General features: G+C 40.8%; 1 protein-coding gene across 2 annotated transcripts; it reads right to left on the reverse strand.

The window, feature by feature from the left end:
• Positions 1-3,648: 3,648 nt before the first annotated feature.
• PRICKLE1 (prickle planar cell polarity protein 1) lies at positions 3,649-18,081 on the reverse strand. 2 transcript variants are annotated; one of them, XM_017733139.1, is made up of 8 exons: positions 15,931-18,081; positions 12,975-13,154; positions 10,612-10,725; positions 9,655-9,792; positions 8,959-9,162; positions 8,249-8,435; positions 7,246-8,109; positions 3,649-5,891 (listed from the first exon to the last, which is right to left on the reverse strand). In XM_017733139.1, exons 2-8 carry the CDS (start codon positions 13,104-13,106, stop codon positions 5,035-5,037), a joined length of 2,496 nt encoding a protein of 831 aa, XP_017588628.1. In that variant the 5' UTR covers positions 13,107-13,154; positions 15,931-18,081; the 3' UTR covers positions 3,649-5,034. The 2 variants fall into 2 exon arrangements, with proteins under 2 accessions (XP_017588628.1, XP_008630990.1); XM_008632768.2 differs by lacking the exon at positions 15,931-18,081 and adding an exon at positions 13,544-15,901.
• Between the last annotated feature and the right edge of the window lie 251 nt (positions 18,082-18,332).

Consider the following 18,332-nt stretch of genomic DNA (forward strand, 5'->3'; position numbering starts at 1 on the left):
CAAAGTCTTCTCTGATGCTGAAGCACAACTACAGCACTTCTCTACTTGCCTTCAGGACTGAGAGCCTTCAGGATGTTACACCTGAGTTTCTACTTTGGGTTAGAAATGCTAATGGGAAAAAATAATAAAACTGTGTGTAATATATTTTTGATTAAAAATCTCCATTGTTACTGTACCGTTTGTTAGGAGTTTCCTTTGTTAGAAGCCTGATTAAGCTTATTATTATAAAAGTACCCAAGTTTTCAAGTGCTTTTCTGTAAAGTAAGACCTAAGGTTACAGTCACAGAATCATAGAATATCTCAAGTTGGAAGGGACCTGTAGGGATGGTTGAGTCCAGCTCCCTGCTCCTTGCCGAACCACTAGGAACATTGTCCAGATGCTCCTTGAACTCTGGCAGGCTTGGGCCTATACCACTTCCCTGGGGAGCCTGATCACCTTCTCATGTCCAATCTGAGCTTCCCCCGATGCAGCTTCATTGCATTTCCTTGAGTCCTGTCAGTGGTCACCAGAGAGAATTTAGTGCCTGCCCCTCTGCTGCCCACCTTGAGGAACCTGTAGAATGCAGTGAGGTCACCCCTCAGTCTCCTCCTTGATCACCCTTCTCTGGACACACCAATAGCTTTATATCCTTCTTACATTGTGGCTCCCAAAACTGCCCCCAGAACTCAAGGTGAGGCTGCCCCAGTGCAGAGCAGAGCGGGACAATCCCCTCCGATGCCCAGCTGGTGATGCTGTGCCTGATGCCCCCCAGAACACACTTGGCCTTCCTGGCTGCCAGGGCACTGCTGACTCATGTTTAATTTGCCATGGACCGGGACCCCCAAATCACTGCAGGGCTGCATCCAACTTCTCATTTCCCAAGTTTACGGATGATCAGGACTGCCCTGTTCCAGGTGGAGAATCTGGCGCTTGCTCTTGTTAAAACTTCGTGCAGCTGGTGATGCCCCCCAGCTCGTTTGTTTGTTCAGATCTCTCTGCAGGACTTCTCTACTCTTAAGGGAGTCCTCTCACTTTAGTATCATCAGCAAACTCACTCACTGTACATTTGACTCGTCTAGCTCCATTAAAGAACACTGGCCCTAAAATTGAGCCCTGTGGAGTCTCACTGGTGGCTGGCTGCCAGCCTGAGGTAACCCCATTCACTACACCTAATCTTTTGCTTAATCTGACTTTTTATTTTTTTAATCGATTAAACTTTACTTGTGAACTAAGGAGTCTTTTGAATTTTTTATAAGTGCTATTTCTGTGAAAGGTTTAATTCACATTTGTAAGTGATAAGTAACTGATTTTCCATCTAATACTTGGCATTGTGTTGAATGTTTGCATTTAACATTTTGTGATGTATGCTTTCAGTTGATGTAAGTAAAATATACTATGGCAGTCCCTTAACTTAAGGAAAAAACATGGCTTTTAGTCTTGCTTGCTTTACAGGTATGTAGTTTGGATTAGCTTCATGTCAATGTAAAAAAATAAATTGTCCCTGGTCTAGTGGTCAGCCTCAATGGGGCTCTGGAAAGCTGCAGGAAGAGCATTGGGGAAAGAAAACATGCAGTGATGGAGAAATTTAGTTTGTCATCTTCAGAGCTCCTGAAAACAGAAATTACTCCAAGCACTTGCTAATGTTGCAGATACTCTTAAAAAGTAAAAAAGAAGGTGGAAATGGAAGGAAATTCAGTGCTATCTGCCGAGACTGAAGTGGTTACCTCTGTGACCTCACTTGGGCAAGTTGGCAGCTTTGAGTGACAGGGTAAGCAGTAAAGGTGAAAATCAGCAACAAAACCACTATTGATATGAAAAGAGGGTAATGCCGGATATCAGAGAAGGACCAAATCCTTGTCACCCTCTTGTCTGCAAGATTTTCAGTTTTGATGAAGATAAGGATAATATTTTGCCGTAGTATTTTTCCCTGTCCTGAAGGTTGTACTGGGTGTGGCTGGGACGGAGTTAAATGTTCTTCAGAGCAGCTGGTGCAGTGGTGCTGTGCTGCAGGCTTGTCCTGGAAACATGCTGGTAACACTGGGATGTTTTAGCTATTGCTGAGCAGAGCTTACACAGAATCAATTTTCTGCCTCTCAGCCCACCCCAGCAGTGACGATGCTGGGGGGTGCGTAACATGTTGGGAGAGGACACAGCCAGGACAGCTGCCCGCAGGTGGTAGAGCATCATGCTCAGCATATAAAACTAGGGATGGGGCCAGGGCTCTTGCTGTTCAAGGACAGGCTGGGTAGTAGTTGGCTAGTGGTGAGCTAGTGGGTTTTTTGGTGGTCATTTGGTATCTTCAGGGTTTTTTTGGGGGGCTTTTTGCTTGTTTGTTTGTTTTTAGCTATTAAATGGTCTTTAACTCAGCCTACCAGGGTATATACTCCACTTGGAATATAGGTACTACTTCCAATAGCACAAACAACACTTCAGAACTTTTCTGGCTGTATCTGAGTCTTGAGCTAGTCACAGACTCTATATCCCATACGATTCTCTTTGTATTTAAGGTGGAGGAATGAATTAGAAATATTTCTCATAAGAAGTCAAAAATAATAAGATATTGTTTATGTCAAGCTGAAAAAAATAAAGCTGCATAGTCATCTTTAAACTTTTTTTAAAGCAGAAAGTATTAAGAAGCAGCTAACAATCTATGGAGAACTGTAATATTCCATAAGGTACTGCAGTTCAGGAGAGTACACCTGCTGCATCTCAGGAGATGGTGTAGGGATCAGAACTTGTGGAGACATTTCTCCATGAGATGGTAGTTACTTGGCAGAACAAAGGACACAGCAGTAGTGACACAGCATTTTGTTTCTGAGTATCCTAGTTTCCCATTTTTGGAAATGCAGGTGAGAATGGAAGGTCCTAATCATTGTTGGAGCATCCTGGGGAAGGTTATTAACAAGTCAGCATCTCCAGCCCCATAAGTCCCACCAGTGTGGTGGCTGTAACATACTTAAGCACAGCAGGCACATGGGCTGCTGGGAAAGCTGCCTGAGCCCCGCAGCAGCCAGCTGGAAGCACCCCCTGAGGCACCCATGGGGCACCTGAGGGACTGGGCATAGCTTTGGTCAGCTTTCACCTCCACGAGACCTGTTAGTACTAGGAATGTGACTTACATAGTGAGAACCACCTCTGGGAGGAAAGGACTTGCTGTTCATTTTACCCTGAAAAATACAAGCAAGTAACTGCTAGTCTGATGACCCTTAGCAATACCTTCATTTTGTTTGATGCAAAGCAGTGCTGGTGTTCATTCCCTCCCTTACTCCTACACTGCTTTTGTTTCCGTACTTCTCTATCCTCAAGAAGGGCAAGCTTAGTTCCATTTGACAGCTGTTTTTGGTAAGAAGCATCTATTATTTCATTAGTTTCCTTTCTTCAGGTCGTCAGAAAGCCAATGGCTTTAGCATTTACTATCTTCATTAGTGGATGTCACTGTTAACAAATTTCTGCCCTTTATTTAAAGCAGTGGAAGAAGTTTATAACTTAAAAGAGCTGCTTCTGCTCCACAGCTGAGTTCAAGTCAACTACTGTGATTACCTGCTGTATAGTTTTTGCCAGCTTGCCTTCTAGAACCACACAGTATCTCTCTTCCTTTAGGTAGGCAAACTTTAGAAATTACTTTTGGGGAAGGAGGAGGAACAATAATAAAAAAATCCACATCCACAGGAGTTGCATACTGGTTGTAATGATATATTCCAAGCTTGTGTGGTTTTTACATTTATATAGTTTACATTTTGCTTGATCCATAAATAATACTTGCAAGATTAAGAGGGCCATACAGAGTATTTACATAGCCCCACCATGCATACAGAGCTTTTAATACCTAGTAGACAAAATTAAGCTGTTTTCCACTGAACATTTTTCAACTTAAACCCCCTGACTAAAATACAAGCAATATTTCATCCATAACACTGCTGTTAAACCCCTAACAAATCTAGTTTGATATTGTAACAAACTTCTTCAAATTCAGGGATATAAAAATATTCAGATTTTAAAACTTTTAACTGTACAGTATGTACATTTATATTTGCACTGTTAAATTATGAATACATTTAAGCCTATGAAATACTACATTATAAATATCAATGTTTTTTGACTTAGAATTGCAGCTAATACATTTTAAAACCTGGATAATGCATGTGAAAAGACACAATTCTGGAGCCTAATCCTTTAAGCCCATATGAAAATATTTGTTACATAAGTAGATCCATTGACTTAAATGGGGTTACATGCCTGAGCAAAGGACTCCAGCAGCTGTATCTCTCTCATTGCTGAGGGGGTAGGGGGCATGACAGAAAAAACATCACAACTCATTGGCAGCCAAGTCCAATTCCAGCAGCTGAATTAATATCTTCCTTTAAACAGGCATGTGAAAACCCCCAAAACCAAAACCAACCACCTCACACTTTCTCAAAAATTGTAGAGGAAAAACCATGAAAGTTAAATGTACAAAACATTCACTGCTGCTTTAGGATACATCAAGGCTTCAAGCATTTTAGCTCCCACATTACAATTTTTCCTTTTTTAAGGAGCATTTTCCCAAATAAAAAGAATCCAGTTTTTGTATGGAAACTTGAAAGAGGAAGAGTGAGCTTTATCAGTGAAGAAAGGGCACAGTATAGAGCCTTCTTTTTCTTGGCAGCAAGAGGAAAAAGTCAAAGATCACTCTGTGTGTATACAGCTACAGCACAGGACTGACATTTTTATTTTTTGATCTTTGTTGAATCCTCTCAGATCATTCAATGTAGGTGAATAGTGAGCATAAAATAAAATGTCTACAAAAAGTCTGTATTAAGAACTGCAGTAACAGTATTTGGACAGCTGAAACACAGTATGTAAACCTAGCAGTATCTGAGCAGATCATTTGGGGTGGTGACATTTCTGAATGTTACTTTTACAATGTAAACTCTGGCACGGTTATCATTTACACTGGCAAAGCATTACGAACTTTAGCAACTTGCCTAAGTACAATTATTAATATAAAAAGATGTGGTTCAAACTGTAGCTACAGAATTGACTGGTCCTCCCAATTAAGAAATATTAGTAATTAATTAAGATATAATACAATTTTTTCCTTTGTGTCCCCTCTTCTTCTTTGATTTGGTTGTCCTTTGTCCAAACTGAGAACTAGATAACGCAGTAGTTGGACCAGAGAGATCATCTGTATAGTATGGATATCTCAGTGACCGTGGCTGTGGAATTGGCTGTCCTAGAAAATATCCTTCCTCTTCAGAATCAGATGATGAGGATGAAGTTGAACACCAGGAGTCATCTTCCTCACCATACAATCCAAAAAATTTATCAACCACCTGATTCCGCAGTGCATAGTCAGACCTGGTATGGGCATATGGTCCATACAGCTCTGCATTTTGAATGTAGGCCCGAAGCTCACGTGAGCTTCTATTCTGAAGAAATTTTTCATGATCCTGAGGGGAGTAATAACGAAATCTCTCTCTCGGAGAGCTTCTTCTTTCTGTGGCCAAGTTAAGTGCATTATCTGAACGAGACTTCCTACTTCTTCTACGATGGTGAGAAGGCCGATTTCCACGCTCTTCAAAGTGGTAAACACGCCTACGAGTCCTTTCACTCATTGGAGGCTGACGTATTTCAAGATTCTCATAACTTCCATTATCGATAACATCATCTGAAAACTTCACTTGTTGTGGTCTAGACTGGGATTTAGATCGTCTCAGTACAGGCACATGCACCGGCTTTTCCTCTGGCAAGACTTTTTCCTGGCACAGCTCTGAGCTCAGACTCTTCAAGGACTCAGTGCTCCGATGGAGCATTGAAGAATTCAGAGTTCCCATGTTACTCATCTTCTCACAGTCCTCCACCTCCAGTTCTTGGAAAGTTTGCAAAGAGTAGAGAGATGGTCGTGGCTTGCCTTCTCCATCCATTGAAGCCCCTGTGGTGGGAGTGGAGAAAGGAGGAAAAAGAAAATGAGAGGAGTTATCAAAGAGACAAGTATTATAACAAACTATGAAGCATTTCTTGTCAGCCAGTGTTTTTTTAAAGTATTACCAAAAAAGACTCCCTTCATAGTAGAATAAGCTTTGTTTTGACTTAAAACATTTAAATATTAGCTCTGATGACCAAAGAATTAGCTGTCATGAGGACATCAAGAGCATAAGTTCAGTGGGTTTAAAATTTTGAAACATACATACAGGTATGCCTTTTAAGAAAAAAGGGTTACTTAAAATTATTCTACAGTCTGTGCTTGCCATTCTTAAGGCTAAAATATTTCACATTTCTGGTATTGCCAAATTCATGTTCCAGCTGTTGGAACAGGAAAGCCAAGCTTACTGCCTTGCAAAGAAGGATCCTTACTCTCCAAAAATCATCAAAAGTAAGCTGGTCTGCTGTACTCCACCTTTGTGTCCACTGACCCTTCATTGCCACAACAGCAGCGTCACATGCCCTGTGATGGTCCCAGGTGCAATACCTCCAGTGCCTCCTCCTCCCCTGCCCCCTGAACCAAGCTGCCCTCCTCAGTTCCTCCATTGCTGCTTGGCAAATGCAGCCAGCCTGTGGCTGGGCCTCAGCTAGACAAGTAGCTCCAGTAATTTGGGTTATAGGAGGAAAGGAAAGGAGACAATGATCGAACAACATTTCAAATGGGTCTGTAACTGCCAAGTTTGGGCTTTTTGTACAGAAATAGGAAAGGAAGATTAATGCACGCTTTATCCCTTTGGGCAACTTCAATCACGTTTGACAAGGAGGTTCATGGAAGTGGATTACCAGTTTCCCTTTAGTCAATGGGGAAAGATAATCTCATAAACCTAATTTTCTACAGCTAAGAAGTTTACCATCCTTTCAGATTTTCTCCATATTTTTAGAAGCAAATTAGGAAATTATCTAAAGTGTTTTGCAGATTATCTTTAATATCGTCCTAATATATAATGCAACTTCTTAATACATAAGGTATTGAAAAATAGTCATTTGCTTAAAGCAGTGGTCTGTATATAACAAATGTGTAGTTTAAGACTGTTCTTCTGTTTAACATCAATGATTTTTTTTCTTTAAGCAAATGAACGAGAATTCAAAAGGAAAGGAGAAGAATCCAATAGGATTTAAGTAGCAGAAACATATCCTGTAAAAGATTATGTGCTTGATAAAAGCTACTGCCTACTTTACATGCATCTCTTGATTCTAAAGCTTTTTAGAAATCAGTGAAATGAAAAATCTTCCTTTAAAATACTCCCACAATGCCTGCTTTTGTTGACCTCTCCATCAAAACCATTCATTTATTTCTCCATTACCTGTTATGTTAGACAAAGCCAAGGAATCCATTGAGTCTCGAACACTTTGTTCTTGCTGTTTCAGGTCAGACAAACATTCGAGTGAACCTCCATACCATGGTGTTTGGTCATGTTTGTATCCTGAGGCCCCATGTTCCATCTCTAGCTCCTGGATTTTCCTGCTGCTGGCAGGGCCTGGGTGGCTGCCATATGCAGAGTCTCCCAAACCATCTTGTGACTGGGCCCAGTACATATCTGATTGATACTTCTTACTTGCTAGGCTTGGATTATTTTTTTTCAAGTCCAACTTGCTCTTGACCATGCTATCAGAAATCCAGTGTTCACTTGATCTAATGTCTACTTCAGTGGGCTGCTGGAAGAGGCTTTTATCACCAAACTTCAGAAGAAGTTGAGTCATGTAGTCTTCATGTTCAGCCCATTCTTCAGGGTCTTCAGGCATTTCTTGCTCTACTCTTCCTTTCCAGAAGTCATCATTAACAAAGCCTGCCTCTTCCCTTGAAAGGCTTAAATCATCCAGCTTACGAGAAAGAGTATCATCGGCATTGTCTGAAAGGCCAGGAAATTTGTAATTGAGGGCCGGCGACAGGAGGAGAGACTGGCGGCACTGGTCAGCTGACCGGCTGCTTTTTCCCATGCGGACACTCCTCCTGGAATCTCTGGATCGAGCAGATTGAAACGCAGAATCAGAAGAGTCGGAGGCATGAACATCCTCTCCCAGACTGCACGTTTTTGAACAGTAAATCTGCCCTTGCTTTGGAAGGAAAGGGCAGCCAAGCAAAGAGGTCTTGCACTGAGCACAAGAAAAGCAGGTTTCTGTGGCGTGCCAGTGCTGTCCATCATAGGTCATCTGAGCATGGTCAACACCTGGAAAGGGAGAAAAAGCAATGCTCTGGGTCTCTCTAAAAAATGACTTGCAGAATTCATACTTCTGGAATGTGAAGTAATTTCATAAATTGGTTTTCCCTTAATTTGTAAGTTTAATACTTAAAAAGGACACACTTACCAATGTGTTCCCCACAGGTCTCACAGTATTCTGCATAGAGAGATTCAAAACAGTTACAGCAGAACGGCCGCCCATCCTTCATGATGTACCTCTGTCCACCCAGGATCGTTTCACACTCGAGGCAACAGAAGTGCTTCATGTGCCAGTGGCGACCCTCAGCTTCTGTACACTCATCAGCAAAAATTATCTTTCCAGAGATAAAAAGGATGCTTTTAGTTAAGTGGCCAAAACCTCACCTTGGGAGTTAGAGCATATAAAATATCCAAACTCTGCAGTTCACACACTAAATTTATTTTTATTTTGCTCCCTTTTCAATACAAAGATAGAAACAACAATCTCCCACAACAATTGACCTTTTCTATAAGAACAAGAATAAAAAGATAGAAAAACTACATTCTAAAGCAAAAAAAAAAAAAGGGAACCTAGGAACTCAGCCATTAAAGAAGCTTCTATAGGGATAGTATTTTGGAATATTTGAGAATGTTCAATTCTAAACACAAACAGGTGTTTGCTTTCTAAATATCATCTTACTGCTTGTAATATTTCCAGTTTGACAAGAAATGAAATACTCCTCAGCCTTCAAACTCGGCTATGCAACAGTGTCCTGACTTCTTAAGTGACTGCATCTGGAGTTAGGAATTTCTCAAGTGATGCAGTTTGTCAGCTGAACAACAGGAGTGTAGCTTGGCTGTAAAATGTGGATTATTTACCTCATCGCAGGCTGAACATCGAGGTTTGAGAAGTTCAGCATGGTGTCTGCCACAGTGAATTTTTCCATCTTGGTAGAAGTAGATAAGGTCAACGAGCAGCTCGTTGCATGTGAAGCACACGAAACACGAGGGATGCCAGCACACACCAGGCCCAGCTCTTGAGGCAAAAACTGCAACTTCACCACCGTTTACTTTTGTACCACACTAGGAACAAACCCAGAAAGTGAGCACAGTTCCCATTCAACGCTCTACTAGCTTCTTACATTTAAACTAAGTTAAACCACCAAACCCAATATGAAATTTTATTCCAAAGTTCTGACAAGAGGAAAAAATGTTATCAGTTTTAGTCTAGATGAACTGCATCTCAATGAACCTTTTGTGAATATAAGTTTATTTTATACAAAATAACATTTTAAAGCATATGTCTGCTTTTTATTTGTCATTACTTTAGTATGAGCAGCATTAGGTTGGGTTTTTTTTTGAGTAAGAAATACATCAAAGACTCAGTTCATTCCCAGTATCAAAGGTACATTTTGCTTAAGCAAGCACTACCTTCTTTCTTCTTCCATGCAGTTTCAAAAATAATCTGTTGTTGTTGTTTTCAGACAGACAGAGATAAGTTTAAATTTTGATATTGAGCTACTGTAGTTTTACATTATTCAGCCCTGCAGCTGGCTTGTGGCACCAGTGTGTTACCTGCTCACAAATGGCGTGCATCACTGCTCGGGAGAGTAGTTTAATAGTGCCTCGTCCCAGTGCCTCCTTTTTGCGCTGAGAACTGAACATCTGCAGCTCCTTCTTTTCCTCTTCAGTCAACGACTGGCAGTATCTCACCTTCCAGTGAAAACACAGGACAACTTTTTGTCTGAGACTGAGCTTTTAATGTAGCAGATGAGTAAGTAAGTGCATATATGCAAGGAATTCATCAGGCATGCTGCCAATCATCATGAAACTTTTCCCACTTTAATATTTAGGTAATATGGCATAACACAAAAATAGTGTGGAAAATTTTTTTTTTCCCCATTACAGGAAAAAACCCTCCATGCTAAACTGAGGAGTTGTTTAGGCAAGAAAGAGACTTTTAAAAGCTAATCCAAAATCTGCTGCTAATAATGGAATGAACCTAAATCAGCCATAATATTGTCCTTTAGAATTATGGTTAAGTGCCCACGACTAAGTGTTGCGGTATACACAAGATCTTAAGTAGTGACACCCCCGCCCCTTTCCTTACAAAGAGCTTGTTTGTTATTTCCACTTCTACTCCAAATTACACTGCATAACTGAGATGCAAACCTTTTACTATCACAAAGCATCCTTTTTGTGCCTACAATGCAATTCCAGGAATTTGTAGGTTCCTGGTAATTGGTGGGTGGCTGCAAACACTATAAAACCAACTTGTGTTAAGTTTATTGCAGTGACACCAGCCTCCCTAACAAGCAAAGGCAGTGTCCTTCCAGACAGCTCTTATCTGCACACAAGCCAAGTGGACAGCTGAACAATGGACTCAGTATACACACCGTGCTGCTTTATAGCTCAGATGCCACTGCAGGCCACGGTTTAGGCTTGTAATAAATACACAGGCAGGTAATTGTCCACGGAAAAGCTGCCAGGGAGACCCAAGCCCCGACAGTTCATCCTCAATTCTGTGTTTACCTCGTTATCGTGGGGTGGCAGCTGATACAGAAGTTGTTTAATCCGGTGTTTCTCTCCAGGGCTGTTAACATAAGGGACCTTCTCCTCTGGCAAGGAGGCAAAATACAGCTGGACCTGACCAGGAGAAACACAGAGTTCAGACCCAGAGACACACATGCCCCAAGCACTGCCAGTGTCCTTTGGCTACTGTTTTATCTCAGGTCTGATTTACGAAGGAAGAAGAGGTCACGCTACATTAGACTGTGAGAGGGTTTGTGCTGAAAATACAAGACCCAGATGAACCAGCTCAGCAAACCTGAATAGTCTCTGATAAAACTAGCACCCAGCTGCTGAATTGCTTTTCTGGAATGCAATTTGCAGTGACAATTAGGGGGGTATCATAAATTATGCACATTTAATGTTCTCATTATTCCCACCCCCTTCAGGGCTGGTCAACGACTCCATGGAAATTCTAAGTTTCCCTCTGCAATTTACCACACAAGGCATGAAGCTTTCCAGAAAACAGCCACTATATAAACAAATTTAATTTGCTCTCTGCATTTTACACATTGTTGAGACAAAAGCTGTTTTGTAGTCTCCTACTGATCAGGTTCACCCAAAGCATCAGCTTTCATTGCTTCCATGTGGGCTTTGGTAAGAAGGTGGAAACATCCTTCCCTTGGGAGGAGGCTGGATACAGCCACATTTCAATCAGATGCAAATTAACCAGGAAATTTTCACAGGATGAATGTTTTTGTATCAGTCTTCACTCTTTTTTTTTTTTTTTTTTTTTTAGAAGAATATTATGACAGGAAAGCTGTAATGAACACTATGACAAAGCCCAATGGCAAAAAATATTTTTGTGGAACAGCTACAGATTTATTGTTTTTCCTATGCAGTTTCCAGCTTGTCACGAGGCCTGGGGCTGTAAGAGCAGACTATTGGCAAAGATATTACTTGCCATACAGATTTAAATAATGCTCAGGTCAACAGCTTATTACTGTGAAGGCAGATGAAAAAAAAGCATTAATCAGTCACTTAAGTCAGGAAGCAATCAAAATTATGAGAGACAGGTTGTACAAAACATGACTTGGTCTTCATTTAACCAAAATTTAAACAACCGAAATCTACTGTAAGCCCACTTGCTACTGACTGTATTTCAGGATGCTCCAGAAAAAGATAACATGCAGTAAAAAGTGAAGCTTTAAAAATAGTTTATGCCCTTTTCTCAAGTTTCTTGCACTGTTCTCAAAATAACTAGCTCTTCTGGGGGAAAAACCCTCCCATCTTTAGAGAGTTTGGGCTAGCTGGGATTATGAGGATATTTTAGGGCATTTAATTGTTCTGGCAGAATGTTAGCTCACTGTTTGCCTTAAGGTCTGATTCATCAGGATTCTTATAGATGCTTAAGTAAGTGATAAAGAGTTGCCCTAAAAATAGCCTGTTATTTGCCAATCCTGCTGACTTGTTACTTTACTCATGATTAAGAAAATCTCTGCATTGCAAAAAAGAGACATCTTCTGCACTTTTTTAAACTATGGACTGTACAAGCTTGCCAGGATTGCTCTGCCTCCTTTAGCAGATGTTGCAAAGCCACCCTGGCCATTTAGCACTGAAGTCTTGAGTTTTGAATATTACTGAGTACACAACTTCAGCACAGTTGCAATATCATCAATACCATGAATGAATACCATAAGCCGTTCATTCTGGTCTCCTATAGCAACTTGGTAATCAATAATCTCACTTTTATTCCCATTGCCATGTGATGTTGCACAAAAAAAGGGGACTAAAGAGGGGAAAGAACAGCCAACCAAACCACAAGTGTCAGCTCCACACATCATGCAAGAGAAATCCTGGCATGAACAAATGGCAGCCATACAACTATTTAAACAGGCGTAAAATACATTATTACCTGTCACAGTGACTGAACGCTTTCATTTATATGCACTGCCGTACCATCCATGTTCGAGATGTCAAATGCCTAATTACTTAAAGAGTCATACAAGTGCAGTGAAATACTTGGCCAGGGAGCACAATGTCATGAGGTATGCCATGAGCTTTAATTTAACCTAATAACTTCTTTCAAACAGAAAACAAACTTCTATGCTGCTTTTAGACTTGGCAATACATACCTCTGCAGCATATACTTTTTGAAAAACCTTGACTGGGAACTTTTTTGGAACATAAAACTCCTCAGGGTTGAGAACTTTAAGCTCCCTACACATGGCCTCATTGGACAGGAAACAAAAAAGAAATGAAAGGTTGTACATGAATTAAAGTTTTATACATTATAAGAATTTAATTAGACTTATAGAGGCAGCATATCACTCTCTTAGACAGTCCTTACGAGGCTTGTTTTTAAAATGCAGAAACATGGTTGGTACCTGCTCTGGTCTGAGGCCTGGGGGGACCCAGGCATATTCCTCCAAGGCACAGCCAGAGTCATCGTCAGAGGTTGAGCTTCGCTGACACCCAAAAACAAGATTATTGGCTTTCGGCTCCATCTCCAATGGCATAAGTGTGAAGTGTTAAATATTTCAGCTGCAGCTCATCAAGCAATTGATCTGGAGAAAAAGATTAATAGCACTTTACTAGATTTGGACATGAACAACTAATTATCAGTGTAAATGATCTTACAATGGTTTAGTATTCCTTGTGTTGCCCAGAACAATAAATTACTGAAGCTTCATTACAACTTGCATTACAACGAGCAATTCAAAAGTGCTTTAAAAAGTTACAGAAATAAAACTGTTGAAGAAAAAAAAACCTGAGAAACCTAGGCACAAATTAACACTTTTGGCAACCACAATGTATTTCAGTATTAACACTTGTCACCTTTTATAGTTCTGCTTGTTTCACATCACAGGTTATATATATGTAGGTGTATCTAGGAAAGACTCATTGAGCAGATACTAACAACAGGAATGACCCAAGCTCTTCCTGAAGTCATTACCTAGTGAAACAAAAGACATGACAACCACTTGTCAAAAACTGAAGAAATTATTGGGGAAAGACTGTTGTGCAAGTAGCATCCTGTTGTTCACAAGGTAGGCACAGAGCAGCAAGCATCTGCTGGATTCCTCTGAGAACTTTGGTTGAGCTGTATGGGAGCGGAAGGGCGTTGGTCCTGTTAAAGATCTGAAATCCAATTATGCCAGATTAGTCTCTGTAAAGTACATCATGATTGTTCTGTCAATTTAAAACCCTACAGGGAGATGATTTTGTTGATTCATGAAGCCTGCAAAGCTTAGTATCAGTGGGATCATTTTGAGTCACAACTGGCAAAGAAGGCTCTCACCAAGATCCATAGCAGTCTGCAGCAAAAAGCCTAACAAGATCTATATCTTCTATTAATTCTAGCAGGAGTTCTTAGGAAATTCAGATGAGGCATTTCAATGAAATACAGGTAACCAAAATCACAGAGGATCTGTCCTAACATGACAGATATCCTGACCACTTGGGGTAGGGACAAGCTTGCTCTTACACTACCATGTTACACATGAGCTGTGCCTTCCCCATTTTAGGACTTTTTTTTACCTATTTATTTAAACACAGATCCAATTTTGTCAGTGCTACATCCGAGTTGTAGAAAATTTTAATCTCCTAGACGTAAACCTTGCTGGTGGGTCTAATGAGAAGCGCAATATAAAAACTTCTGGTGGGTCCCACATTACACTTCCAGTTTCATCACCCCTGTTTTAGAGAAAATAAGTTGCTCCTGGATCACAGGTGGAAGATCTAAGACTGCTTACCCAAATATTCTGCTAGTTACTCAACAGGAGTTTCTCCTTCAAGCGTGAGGCACTGGTTAGTGCCAGGTTCTGATAATTCAGTACATAGACCCAAACCTGCTCCATAAAAAGTGGTCATATGCACCCAAAAGCTACAAACTCAGAGAAATTATACTATCCAGTACATGGTCTTATCTACCCCTATTTTCAATACATCTATATATTCCCACACCCAATAAAAAGAGATGGGATTACTTAACCCTTCCACTGGGCTAGTGCTCCAAAAAATTAATTTTTTAACTTTATTTCAAAAACTTCTGGTTCAAAAACATACACACTGTTTTTGGTGCACTGCTAAGATGCCAACACACTTCATAGCTGCACTGTAATAGAAGATTAATTTAATATTTGATGGGGCAAGCAAGCCTGCCAACTTCCCTTCTGAGAACAGGCTATTTCTGGAAAGCTGGTGAGCTGTCAGGCACATGTCTGCAATCTTACTCAAGTTGAACCACTAAAGGTTAGCACAACAGCTTCTGAACTTAACATCGCCATATTACTATCTTTCTCAAGGAAGGCAAATATAACCAAACTCAGTCCTAAAAGCTCAATCCTATATATTTCAAACAGAAAGACAGACTTCCTGGTACATACTCTGTATCCCTTGAATTACTTGCTCTCAGAACCAAATAATAAGACAAGGAATACAGAACTGTTTCCCCTTCCCACTCACTAGTGGAAGTAAAGTCATGCATGAGGTATGTTTCTGTTATTGCTTGCATAAAACTGGGGTGTGAGGAAGAAGGGACAAAGAAATAATGTGATGCAATTAGGAAATCACTCTAGCAAAAAAAGGTAACAGTGTTCACTATTGCTGATGGATAGGGATGCTCAGTTTGGCAGCTTGTGTCACACATCATCTATATCCAAATAATTGTTAAATATAAAGTCACTAGGAATTTCGTTGAGAAGCTGAATTCCTTCCAAGATGACCTTAGCAGCAGATGAACTGTTTTACCATTTCCCTTTAGAAAGGGGCAGATGACTGCTTTGCAATAATGTGCCACTCACTGACACCTAAGCTGGTATTTCTAATTCTTATGGCATTGCAAGAACTTGTATTGGTCAAATGGTCCCTTTTCAAGAACTTACTGCTGCCCAATAAGCCAGGAATAAAAGGAGTCAGCAGGTGAAACATCTTTGACAATATTTCATTAGGCAGCATGACCTCAACCACATCCCACAGGAAGATTTGAAACACAATTTAGGCAATGAGACAGGTTCAGCTCTGTCAGCGCCTGGTCACTTGAGCAGAGCGTACTCCTGCCTTGTTCACACAATACCCAACACTCACAAGCACTCCAAGTAACTGAGTAATTGCTTCATATTGATTGTTCGAAACCCTCTCTCCACAAGATCAAAAATTAAATTCTCTGACTTCTCTTGAAAGACAAGGAAACAACCCAAAATCTGAATGCATGATGACTTACTAACTTCTCTGAGTATTTTGAACACTAAGGCTACATACTACTTCCACTGTGAAAAAAGCAGTGCTGGGCAACGTCAGGATCTCCAGCACAGCAAAGGTACATAAATATAGGAATGTTACCTAATTCCTAAGGAAGACAAGGCATTGGTAAGAGAGACAAGGCTGCTTTTCTGCAGAGACTGGTCCTGCCTGGGCCTCCTCTGACACATCCATTTCAGAAAGCACGCACACCAGCTCCAACAGGAGGAAACCACAGACTCACAGGTCCAGTTTCCAGTCATACAGGGCAGTTTGAAAGTGTGGCTGATGGAGAATAAAAGAAGAATGCACCTTACCTCCAAATGTAAAATGCAACTTTATAATCAGGGTTCTTCCCCCCAAGATAAGATGACTAGAAATGTTCAAAGCAAGGTCCACAAACCTCAACGAACTGAGATTAGGACAGCTCAAAGGACATCATTCACTTCAAAAGAAAAATGCTCCCATAGGGCAAACGTGAAGAAGCTGGCTATAAAATGATTGACAGTACACCACATATCAATACAGCCACATCACAAATACTGTGGGGTTGTTGACAGCAAGGTTTTTAATCCAGCCTGTCTTAACAGTAGGCTATCTGAAGAACTATTTTAGCAATTGCTTGTTTAGGAGTTCTTCCTCTCCTGTTCAAGTGTAATTTGATTTGCATTTTAAAACTACAGGGTTCTTCCTCCCTGCCCCCCAGCTGCACTCATCCTTCAAAGCGATCTGTTTAAAATGATTACATCCTAAGGAGGATTCAAATGAATATAAACAACAGCTGAAAAAATAAGTGTTTTCCAAGGGATGACTAGAAAGGTGGTCTTTCTACTCCCGCCATGACACCTACAGAACACAGCAAGGATGTGTTGTTTTGCTTTGTTTTTTTAAAAGCCATGGAACATTTTGAGGTTTCAGCTCTGTTCAAATACTACCTCTCAAAAAAAGCTTTATAGCCTACAAGGAGGTTTTTCACTGGCAGGTTGACAACTATGAATAACATAATTGAGTTACACAGCTAAATTTGATTTGAAAAGAAAAGCAATTACTGTGTTTTTTCCACTGATGAATTAAAACAGTTGTATGACAAATTCCTTAGAGGCAAAGACAAACTATGCTCCTAATTACAAAGCTATGGGCACACAAAATACTGGGATATCAAACTTAGAACAAGGCCATTGCGGAAGCCCATATGAAGGTTTATCCCTATGCTAGGATTTCCAGCTCACTGATTATGTTCCCCCTGACCAGATAGAAGAGGTCATGATTTGCAAGCAAAGTTAGACAAACATCTCCTTGCCCACCCCCTGCTGTTTTACTCTGTCCTGCAGGGCAAATTGTTTTAACAACTTTTTTGTTAGAAGGCTTGTTAACAAGGCTATAGGGGATACAAGATGCATATCACATGCATCCACGCACAATGAAGGCTCAACGAGTTAAGATTAGCATGGTCAGCCCATTCACCTGCTTATTTAATCTCTGGTGCAAGATAACTACATTAGAAGAGGAAGGGCACAATATAACAGCAATAAACCACTATAAAGTGACTACTAATAATTCAAAGCCTATTTCCAATATGTATTATGCACGTGATCAGGAAGTTCCATTCCCTAGCTACGGTACAAATAACATATCTACAGGGAGCTCTATAGCTCTCTGTGTGGGAAGTCTGGATCCAGAATTGATAAGTAGAATCTGCATCAGCACACAGCTGTTGGGTCCTTTTGAGTAATGAACTACCCAAAGCAGTGGGGAAGGAATGGAGCCACTCTATTTGTTCATGCAAAAGCCCTTTAGATGGACCCTAGAAGTAACAACTGTTTTCGTTAGCCAGTATACAAGGACCAACAGAAGAGTTAACTGCTTTCCTCCTCTAGCATCCTAGCGCAAAGATCACTTTTCCAACTGGAAGTCAGACGATCCTTTTCAGGGTATTTTCTTTTGACGAGCCATACTGCAAAGACAGGCTACCTGCATTTAACAAAAGGAGGAAGCCCCGTGACAAAGCATCGCCCCACGCCAACACATCTGATTTGGCCGTGTTATCCTTGGCTCTGTACATTGGTGATGGAAACTCAAGTGCACGCTGCAGTGAGGCAAGACCCAAACCTCCAGCCGAGGAGGAGGTATTCTCACGGATGCTCCCCCCCCCTCTCCTTAAGAGGTTGTACAGATTTAGAAAGAAGGAAATCTTGCCTTTTACAGTCTCCCATTGATTTTTTAAATTCTATTTTAAACAGCAGCCAGACTTTACTCCAATGTACACATATACTCAGGTTTCACCCCATCACCTGTTGGCTGTCGAACAACACTCTTCTTTGTTAGGGCTCACAGCCCTCATTTGAGACAAGTTTCCAGAGAAAACACTTGAAGAAAGTGTTCAATAAGTCACAAGACAGGAACTGTAAAAAAATAGAAAAGTAAAAAACATTCCGCGCCCAGCCCCGTGCACCCTGACAGCCCCGCCGAGCTGCGCACCCTCATCTCGGAGGAGCCGGGACGGT

Source organism: Corvus brachyrhynchos, unplaced genomic scaffold (genome assembly GCF_000691975.1).
Source record: "Corvus brachyrhynchos isolate BGI_N302 unplaced genomic scaffold, ASM69197v1 scaffold32, whole genome shotgun sequence".
Classification (NCBI taxonomy): Eukaryota; Metazoa; Chordata; class Aves; order Passeriformes; family Corvidae; genus Corvus; species Corvus brachyrhynchos.